Source organism: Anas platyrhynchos, chromosome 1 (assembly GCF_047663525.1).
Source record: "Anas platyrhynchos isolate ZD024472 breed Pekin duck chromosome 1, IASCAAS_PekinDuck_T2T, whole genome shotgun sequence".
Classification (NCBI taxonomy): Eukaryota; Metazoa; Chordata; class Aves; order Anseriformes; family Anatidae; genus Anas; species Anas platyrhynchos.
In genome coordinates this window covers 93,272,833-93,283,400 of record NC_092587.1, presented here as the reverse complement: position 1 = coordinate 93,283,400, position 10,568 = coordinate 93,272,833, and the positions used below count along the sequence as shown (strand labels likewise).

Here is a 10,568-nt window from a genome sequence, read left to right as displayed (position 1 = left end):
CACCACTCTGCGCCTCCACCACTCTGCGCCTCCACCACTCTGCGCCTCCACCACTCTGCGCCTCCACCACTCTGCGCCTCCACCACTCTGCGCCTCCACCACTCTGCGCCTCCACCACTCTGCGCCTCCACCACTCTGCGCCTCCACCACTCTGCGCCTCCACCACTCTGCGCCTCCACCACTCTGCGCCTCCACCACTCTGCGCCTCCACCACTCTGCGCCTCCACCACTCTGCGCCTCCACCACTCTGCGCCTCCACCACTCTGCGCCTCCACCACTCTGCGCCTCCACCACTCTGCGCCTCCACCACTCTGCGCCTCCACCACTCTGCGCCTCCACCACTCTGCGCCTCCACCACTCTGCGCCTCCACCACTCTGCGCCTCCACCACTCTGCGCCTCCACCACTCTGCGCCTCCACCACTCTGCGCCTCCACCACTCTGCGCCTCCACCACTCTGCGCCTCCACCACTCTGCGCCTCCACCACTCTGCGCCTCCACCACTCTGCGCCTCCACCACTCTGCGCCTCCACCACTCTGCGCCTCCACCACTCTGCGCCTCCACCACTCTGCGCCTCCACCACTCTGCGCCTCCACCACTCTGCGCCTCCACCACTCTGCGCCTCCACCACTCTGCGCCTCCACCACTCTGCGCCTCCACCACTCTGCGCCTCCACCACTCTGCGCCTCCACCACTCTGCGCCTCCACCACTCTGCGCCTCCACCACTCTGCGCCTCCACCACTCTGCGCCTCCACCACTCTGCGCCTCCACCACTCTGCGCCTCCACCACTCTGCGCCTCCACCACTCTGCGCCTCCACCACTCTGCGCCTCCACCACTCTGCGCCTCCACCACTCTGCGCCTCCACCACTCTGCGCCTCCACCACTCTGCGCCTCCACCACTCTGCGCCTCCACCACTCTGCGCCTCCACCACTCTGCGCCTCCACCACTCTGCGCCTCCACCACTCTGCGCCTCCACCACTCTGCGCCTCCACCACTCTGCGCCTCCACCACTCTGCGCCTCCACCACTCTGCGCCTCCACCACTCTGCGCCTCCACCACTCTGCGCCTCCACCACTCTGCGCCTCCACCACTCTGCGCCTCCACCACTCTGCGCCTCCACCACTCTGCGCCTCCACCACTCTGCGCCTCCACCACTCTGCGCCTCCACCACTCTGCGCCTCCACCACTCTGCGCCTCCACCACTCTGCGCCTCCACCACTCTGCGCCTCCACCACTCTGCGCCTCCACCACTCTGCGCCTCCACCACTCTGCGCCTCCACCACTCTGCGCCTCCACCACTCTGCGCCTCCACCACTCTGCGCCTCCACCACTCTGCGCCTCCACCACTCTGCGCCTCCACCACTCTGCGCCTCCACCACTCTGCGCCTCCACCACTCTGCGCCTCCACCACTCTGCGCCTCCACCACTCTGCGCCTCCACCACTCTGCGCCTCCACCACTCTGCGCCTCCACCACTCTGCGCCTCCACCACTCTGCGCCTCCACCACTCTGCGCCTCCACCACTCTGCGCCTCCACCACTCTGCGCCTCCACCACTCTGCGCCTCCACCACTCTGCGCCTCCACCACTCTGCGCCTCCACCACTCTGCGCCTCCACCACTCTGCGCCTCCACCACTCTGCGCCTCCACCACTCTGCGCCTCCACCACTCTGCGCCTCCACCACTCTGCGCCTCCACCACTCTGCGCCTCCACCACTCTGCGCCTCCACCACTCTGCGCCTCCACCACTCTGCGCCTCCACCACTCTGCGCCTCCACCACTCTGCGCCTCCACCACTCTGCGCCTCCACCACTCTGCGCCTCCACCACTCTGCGCCTCCACCACTCTGCGCCTCCACCACTCTGCGCCTCCACCACTCTGCGCCTCCACCACTCTGCGCCTCCACCACTCTGCGCCTCCACCACTCTGCGCCTCCACCACTCTGCGCCTCCACCACTCTGCGCCTCCACCACTCTGCGCCTCCACCACTCTGCGCCTCCACCACTCTGCGCCTCCACCACTCTGCGCCTCCACCACTCTGCGCCTCCACCACTCTGCGCCTCCACCACTCTGCGCCTCCACCACTCTGCGCCTCCACCACTCTCTGCGCCTCCACCACTCTCTGCGCCTCCACCACTCTGCGCCTCCACCACTCTCTGCGCCTCCACCACTCTCTGCGCCTCCACCACTCTCTGCGCCTCCACCACTCTCTGCGCCTCCACCACTCTCTGCGCCTCCACCACTCTCTGCGCCTCCACCACTCTCTGCGCCTCCACCACTCTCTGCGCCTCCACCACTCTGCGCCTCCACCACTCTTTCTTCCGGCTGCAGTAGCTCTGTTAGATACTGGTAGACCTCGAGAGGGAATAAATGTAATATGTTAAAATTAATTTTTTTTTGTTTGCTATTTCATTTTTTTTGTTTTGTTTTTTTTTTTGTTTTTTTTTGTTTTTTTTTTTGTTTTTTTTTGCACATTTCACTGAATATTGGAGTAGTAACCAGACAACAACAGAAAGGGAATGTGAAACAGTAGAATGTACTTGCATGGCTATAGTTTACATGGAAGTTGATTCTAACCACAATGTGCAATGATTTCTATTTTCTTTTCATCATTCGTCCGCGGCTTCAGGACACGACACCATGCTGAGAAAGGATTCCCGTTGAGAATGGGACCAGCTGTGAATCCACGTATGGAAGTTCACTGAAAAAAACAATGTGAAGGAAGTCCTCAGCTCCCCAACAGAAAACCACCGTAGAACCCAGGCACTCCTACCTGCCAGATCCTGAACTTGAGTTACTGCCAAACCACTTCACGGGGAAGTAGTGCCACCAGGGTTTTCCTGTTCTGAGATGTCACCACCAACGTAACTAGCTCATAGAGTCTCCAAAGCTCGTTCACAGAGATGATAGAAAACATGAGGAAAAAGCAGCCTACTCCAGAACACTGAGTCCATTTCACCAGGACAGTAGAACAGCACCCTAAGTAACCTGAATCTCAACCTCCTCTGCAGTGACAATTCTTCCCATATCTCCTCATGCTTTCTTTATAGCAAAGGTCAAATGATCCCCACCTGGCAGATGTCACTTCACATGTGTGGAGTAAGAGACCTTGTGGAATAGGCTCATCAACCTGGCTTCAGTGTTTTAGGTTCAATTGCTCCTTATCGCTAATAGAAATCACCTGACAAGGGGCTCAGTGGTTAGTGTTGCCCTAATGAATTAATTACAAAAGGCACTTAAGGGTCCTATTTCTGCTAGTCATTCTGTGAGGAAAATTAGTACAGAGGCTGTTAAAATAAGATTAACAAACCTAAATAAAAGAAAGACATAAAAGAAAAAAGAAAATGACCTAAAAGGCAAAATTGCCGTCATAGATTTTCATCTGTCTAGTCACGACAGATCAAGAATATAGCCATCAGAATGACTTTTCTTGACATCATTTTTATTTAAATTTGCTTCTCTGAGATCTCTTCTTTATGCAGAACTTCTCAAAATCTTGTGCCATGACCTCTGACTACAGTATTTACTTTGGCTGCACATAAACTATCACGTATAAGTGCCAGGATCCGGATCCTCACTCCCTATTCAGGTCAAGGACCGGGCTGGAAGTTTTGGCTTTAATTTGGTTACATGACTACGTTGCTGTTGCTGTGGGTTTCCCCGGTAAGCAGCTAAGCACCACACAGCCGTTCGCTCCCTCTCCCCCCTCCCTCTCTGGGATGGATGAGAGAAATAGGAAAACGAAGCTTGTGGGTCGAGACAGAGACAGTTTATTAAGACAGGAAAAAAAAAAAAATAATAGCAGCGAGAATAGTACTGCTACTACTAATGCGTACGGAATACGTGATGCACAATGCAATTGCTCACCACCTGCTGACCCATGCCCAGCCTATCCCCGAGCAGATGGCCCCCCCACCATCCCGGCTAGCCACCCCTACCTATTGTTTAGCGTGACATGAGAGGGTATGGAATAACCCTTTGGCCAGTTTGGGTCAGCTGTCCTGGGTCTGTCCCCTCCCAGCTCCTGCTGCACCCCCAGCGTGCCCACTGGCAGGACAGAGCGAGAAGCTGGAAAAGTCCTTGGCTTGGTGTAAGCACTGCTCTGCAACAGTTCAAACATCAGCGTGGTATCAATGCTCTTTTCATCCTAATCCACAACATAGCACCCTACCAGCTCCGAGGAGGAAAATTAACTCTATCCTATCTGAAACCAGGACAGGTGTTTTCTGGCAGGTTGTGGGAAGAAGATTGGCTGGCTTGGGGGAGCTTCTGCACACATGGCTTTTAGGCTGCAGCCAAAGCATTCCTCTAGATCTGGAAGTTTGAAGATGGTTGAGTGGTTGGAAAGCTGCCTGGCAGAGAAGGACCTGGGAGTATTTTTTGATAGCGGGCTGAGTATGAGCCAGCAATGTGCTCAGGTGGCCAAGAAGGCCAATAGCATCGTGGCTTGCATAAGAAAGTGTGTCCAGTGGTTCTAGGGAAGCTCTGGTGAGGCCGCACCTCGAGTACTGTGTTCAGTTTTGGGCCCCTCTCCACGAGAAGGACATTGAGGTGCTCGAACAAGTCCGGAGAAGGGCAATGAAGCTGGTGAAGGGTCTGGAGAACAAGTCTTATGAGGAGCGGCTGAGGGAGCTGGGATTGTTCAGCCTGGAAAGGAGAAGGTTCAGGGGTGACCTTATCACTCTCTACAGGTACCTTAAAAGAGGCTGTAGAGAGGTTGGGTGTAGTCTATTCTCCCACGTGCCTGGTGACAGGACGAGGGGAAATGGGCTAAAGCTATGCCAGGGGAGCGTAATAAATGACCGAGTCCCAAATAGGATTGCAATTACAGTTCACAGTTTATTAAAGGAATAGAGGTAAGCAAACAGCGCTGGGTGCACCGGGAGTCTCTGCTCCAGCAAGACGCACCAAGTTACATCAGGTGGCTGTTTTTTATGCTCCTAGGCTAATACGTATTCATTACAACTTCTAGAAAAGGCAGGGTTATTATAATTAGTTCCCGGAATCCGAACCCTCCCACTGGCACATGCGTATCAGTCTCTGGTGGTCCCTCTGGGGGTCTCTCGTGCTGAAGGCTTGTAGTCTTCCTCCCAGGCTTTTTCCTTGTCCTTCTCCTTTGTCCGTCTTGGCCAGATGTCAGAGACTTGTGCAGCGTCCCATGCAAGCTTTGTCTTTTAGTCGTCCTTCAGCTTTTTCCCTTCTCCTTAAGCTCTTGGCCACATATCAGAGACTTGCATAGTGTCCCATGCAATAGTCATAATAGTTTGCAGTTATTCTGAAACCCCTTCGTTATCTCCTATTGACACAAATTGCTGCACAATTCCTTTGCAAGATACAAGAACTATATACATTAACCACTCTGTTTTTCTTAGACTTGTGGTTATATAAGGGCACATAAGACAGAAGGTCACATTCATCATACCATGCGGCCCTAGCACTGTTCCATACTGACACGAATCAGATGAACATATCTCACACCTTTCCTTGCCTTGCCATTTTTTATCTTTTCCTTCCCTTTTCCCTGAAGAACAGACTAGGTCTATAGGCAGGGACCCCCGACGACCACCTACCCCAGGGGCGGTTCCCTCGCCTCCACCCCCGTTCCCCCCCGGGCGCGGCTCCGAGCCCCGCTCTCGGTCCCGGCGCTGAAGGCGGCGGCCGAGGTCGCCACCTGCTGGGGCTGTCTCGGGGCCGTCTCGGGGCCATTCGCATCCCTCCGGGTCCGAGCGGGGTCCGGGGCGTGGGATGGGACTGCCTCTGGGGAGAGACCCTCTGGAGATGCCGCCAGCAGCGCCTGGCAGCGGGCGGCAGCGCCCCTTCGCGGTGGATCCATCAGCTCTGCTCTTTGGGGTCTGGCCCTGCTAAGGGACCGGTGGAAATCAATGCTAACCCCAAACATGAACGCATCCCAAGGCACCCTGCAAAACCTTAGTGCCAGAGGGAGCATCTCTGCCATCAAGCAATTAGGATGATTAAAATATCTATAATGATAAAATAACTCCTCGTTGACTGGTACACTGTAGACAGTCATCCTCAGCTGATGACAAGGAAGAAAGTCGAGGCTCTCCACAGCCCTTGGAATACGGCTATCTAGTGTTTTCCCATATATATATATAGGAAATAGATACATATATACAGGCATAAAAAGCAGCCTGCTTTTGCAGTGACTGATGGTATGACAACAGTTAAACAGCTTTGTTTCCACAAACCCATACACACAAGAAATGCTCAGATTAGTAAAGTCGTCTGCACATTCAAAGGCTGTATAATTTGGAGGAAGGAAAGTTTTTTCTATTGAGCACTGATATTACCTTAACAATGAACTCAGAACTCCTTGTGCTAGAAGGTAAATAACACTATAAAACACTTTAAAATGTGTGTCAGATTGTTCTTTCCAGTAAGTCATGGAAAGTAATTCATGTGAAGTCACAATAATTCATGTAAAGTCACAAGAAATACAGTGCTCTGAGCCCTGATACTCATTGGCCAGCGTTTAGCAGTAAATAATACAAATCCCATTCCTAAATCAGAATACCAATTTTGTTTGACATGATTTAATTTTAGTTGATTTGCCTTAATTACAAAAAGACCATTGTGGTAACAATATATTTTCAAACAAGCTTGCAGGGACAGTATCTTGGCTTGCTTAAATTGATGTAAGAGTACACTGCTGCCAAAAGCAGTTCTCCTGCTGCATCTCTTGCACTTTGCATTGGTAATCACACAACTGCTGACCCAGATGACATGCATTCAGTGCACTGATGTGACCCCACCCAGAACGATCATTTAATCATTAGTGTCAATGCAAGAAGATACACAGCCTGGTCAAGATGGGGTAAATCCTGACTGCCCCTTCCACAGACTTAAGCCACCCGGGACACTTTCTCCAAGGTCCTGAAAAATCTGAAGATAGCAAATGATAAAGATCAATGAAGAACAAGTTAAAATAAAAGGATTATATTCCTTTCTCTTCTCACGTATACCATAAATACAATACTCAGAAAAGCAGACTCTAGGGCAATTCCTGTTTTAAAGGCATGACTTCCAAAAGGAGTGTTGCATTGCATTATCCTCAGGGTCCGTATTCACTTCAGTCCTTAAGTCTCTGATCGATTGATTACTTGTAAATGACCCCCAAACTGACTCTTTCTTGTGACTGCACCAAAGGCATCTGCATCTTCTTTGCCAGCAGGTCCACTGGGCCTGCATGGTACCCTTTTTGTCATACCAACCTCTCCCAGCGCTCTTGTGCTGAAACCCCCTGGTGACAAATGCAGACTATTTTCTTTCAGTGTTCTTTTCAGCTACTGATTTTTGCTTTCATGTTTTCTCTCTCTGTCTTCTTGGTTTGGCTTTACAGTGATAGAATGTGTTGGGTCATATTAGCTGATACTTGCAGAGTAAAAAAAAAAAAAAAAAAAGTAATTGTAATAACTGCTCATGTAGGTCTCAAAAAGCTGGTATTAAGCCAAGGTTTTCCCATGTAATCATGGTGTCCATACAGCAGAGCTGTCATCTCTATACACTTAGTAAAACAGAAAGCTTCAGCACTCTTTAGGCAGGCTTATGGAATGATGTGTTAATCTACTCCCATTAACAAGACAGCAAATTCCCAGTTGATTACCCAATTCAAATTAAGCACATGTAATCTCTCTGTGACACTCACAATGGTGTTAGTGTAATGCATACAGAGAGAGAAGGGATGAAGTCAGTGTGCTCAGGAGTGCTCAGCTGCCAACATTAATGTCATTTAGGCACTCTGAATTTTAATATGGGTCATTAACACCAAACTCCTGTAATCACTGCTTTAAAGACAGAGCTTCTTAAATGTGTCAGTCTTCCGCTGTGCACTACGGAAGCAGCGCAGGCGATGTTACAGGTTTTCCAGTTCGTGGTAGGATGGGGGAGTCCCGTCAGACTCTACCATGGACGTGTACTTTATGGGAGGTGGCGGTGGCTTGAAAGATGGAGGTCTGTTCATACTGCAATGGAAGAGACAAAATATGGTATAACACAAAAGCCACATGAAAGACCATTTGTAAAATGTTCACAGGAGGAAGTAAATGGACACTATGCAGAGGGTATAACAGCACCTGACATTTGCTCTTACACATTGTGACTTCCCTGTTTCTGTTTTACAGCCCCGATGCAACTCCTGGTGTCCATATGGCTTTCTGAACTCCCACCTCACAGTTTTACTTTATTCATGTTTTAAAAAAAGATCATGGCCCTGGTGAACCATTCAAAGCCATCACAGGGATCTTCTGCTCCTGCTGCTCTTTGAAGATATATTTAAGGAATTGTAACTTCTTTCTTTTGCCAATTTATAGGCCAAGATAAAGTAAGGTCCTGTCCCAAATCAGTGATAAAAATCAATTCAATTTTTACCTTTGATGTATAGGGTTTGTTGTTATGTTTTGAAAGGACTTTCTAGGACAGCAAATGATCCATGATCTCCATGATTTTTCAAACATTTTGGTAATGGTAGTAAGAGTATAAATAATTGCCTTTTAGATGCCACTTTCCTCAGTGGGTTTCTGAATGCTTTACTAAGGAATTAAACTTTGGCCGTAATTACAAAGTCAGTGCTTCTCTGACTGGGATTGTGTATCAGGTAGCCTACTTTCACATACATTATTCACAACTCCTGTAGTACCCTAGAAGTACAATTTCATTAAAGTATGTCCTCAAGTAACCACGCAAAATGAGAGAGCAAAGACAGGTGGCAGGGAGGCTAATAGAAGTGGGAGGCTCTGGGGGAAAAAAATTACTTGCACTCTTCCCTTATACTCTACAGTATGCACCAAACCTGCACTACAGCTCTTTTTTTAAGGTTTATTTTAGAGATAACCTACAAAATGGATGAGAAGACTGAGACCACTCTACACTGCATACTCCTGTATAAAAATTGGCATTAGTGATCCACATACTTAAGGGCCTTGTACACTGTGGATAGTTTCAGGTGGAAGTCCAAACACCAGAGACTGGAGTTTGTGCTGTACTATACCTCCCACCCATTCTGTTCCCCTTGCTGATACTTACATCTCTTTTTGGTACTGACACCATTTCCTGATGCCTAACACTATCAGAAAGCTGCAGAAGAGGAGCATGACAGCTACCACCGTTGGCCAGGGGAAGCGACTGGCTACTATATTCTTCACGTTGCCTGCAAGGGACACAGTAATGAGCCAAACCTGGTCAGAATGAGAGATGTTTGTGCCTGCTGCCTTTGGCTTGCTGATCCTCCCCAGCCCTGCAGACAAAGTGGCCCCAGCCCAATACAGGGTAGCCGGGTTTCCAGGCTGAGCACTGTAAAACCTGAACATCACTGCTCCAATTCATGGACTTTTGTTCTGGCTGGGTTTGCAGGCTGGTTTCAGCCATTCCCCAGTGGTTAAATGAGGTTATTTAGGCACAGCCGGACAAGCACTTCATCAGGAAACCACTGGTCTTCTCTGTTCCCCCATGAGCTCCTCCACAGAGAGGCAGCATGTCACAGCACACCCCCAGTACCCATTCCCACTACTTAGGATTTGTAGGATCAGGTCTCACCAGTACTATTGACCAGTGGGATGATGGTAAAGAAACCTTTCCATCTGGTAGCTGAAACAGGCTGGTCTGTTATGCTTAAGGACACATTACCTGCAAAGATATGGTACAAAACATTTTTAGTAGCTTACTTGTTATTTGTTTTGTTTTATTATTATTTATTTCAACAGACAATATGTCCAAACCATTCTATGATTCTGTGTTTAGAAGCCACCATCATTTACCCTGCTGAGGACTGGAAATCAAATTCCAGAGTCTGTGTGTCAAAGTTCACTTTGTGAGACAATTGTGTTTTTGGCCTACAAGCTACTGCTAGGCAAAGAAATGTACTTTTATCAAATTAAAGGACATTAGAAGAAACAGGGAATACTGGTAAATACCTATTAAGATATTCCAGCAAGCCAGCACTGAGCTGCACAGCAGTCTGGGAGAACGATAAGATTTTTGCCTCTTTGATGGTAATGAAAAAGCTAAAGATACTAAGTGGCTTAGCAGCAACACAGAGTCTGCTTCTGCCATGACTGTGTGAAACCTCAGTCTCCTGTATCAAGAGCTGTGTCTGAATCACAAAAATAATATTTCATTTGTTTGTAGACAGACATTTTACCTTTCCTAATACAGTTAAGCAGCCAGCCTTTAAGATCAGTGCTGCCTAAGGACACATGCCTGTTTTCTCAAGCTTTGTGTTCATGTCCTCCAAAACAATAGCTAAAATATGCAGCTAGACAGCTATACGGCATTTGCAGAACCATCACAGCACTTACTATGCACAGGGGTTGTATCCTCAGATGAGAGTGTTGCATTCTTGAGGTTCTTTGGGGATTCAGTGGTGGAATCATTCAGATCTGTAAAAAGCAGTAATAACCTTAAATGATCGTAACAGCCTGTACGTGACTGCTTCATTAGGCTTAACTGTAGCTATTTTATATCATCATTTTTCCCTGATGCAAACAACAAATGGAATAACAGAGATACCTGAGAGTCTTTCATGTAATTGCTGGTTTATAGATCCAAGAAA

At 49.3% G+C, this 10,568-nt stretch overlaps 1 protein-coding gene and 1 long non-coding RNA gene across 7 annotated transcripts in view; both read right to left on the bottom strand.

Annotated features, from left to right (window-relative positions):
- Positions 1 to 2,305: 2,305 nt before the first annotated feature.
- Positions 2,306 to 3,099, bottom strand: LOC119717704 (uncharacterized). Its single transcript, XR_005267806.2, has 3 exons — positions 2,775 to 3,099; positions 2,579 to 2,702; positions 2,306 to 2,356 (listed from the first exon to the last, which is right to left on the bottom strand). It is a non-coding gene; the product is annotated as an uncharacterized lncRNA (long non-coding RNA).
- A 1,716-nt stretch (positions 3,100 to 4,815) lies between these two features.
- Positions 4,816 to 10,568, bottom strand: part of CD96 (CD96 molecule) — a 28,353-nt gene continuing 22,600 nt past the window's right edge. For all 6 annotated transcript variants that reach the window (XM_072024448.1, XM_072024458.1, XM_072024443.1 and 3 more), the window contains 4 exons: positions 10,315 to 10,395; positions 9,554 to 9,643; positions 9,044 to 9,167; positions 4,816 to 7,983 (listed from right to left, as the gene is read on the bottom strand). In XM_072024448.1, coding sequence (XP_071880549.1) covers positions 7,875 to 7,983; positions 9,044 to 9,167; positions 9,554 to 9,643; positions 10,315 to 10,395 — 404 coding nt within the window. In that variant the 3' untranslated portion in view covers positions 4,816 to 7,874. The remainder of the gene's footprint in view (positions 7,984 to 9,043; positions 9,168 to 9,553; positions 9,644 to 10,314; positions 10,396 to 10,568) is intronic.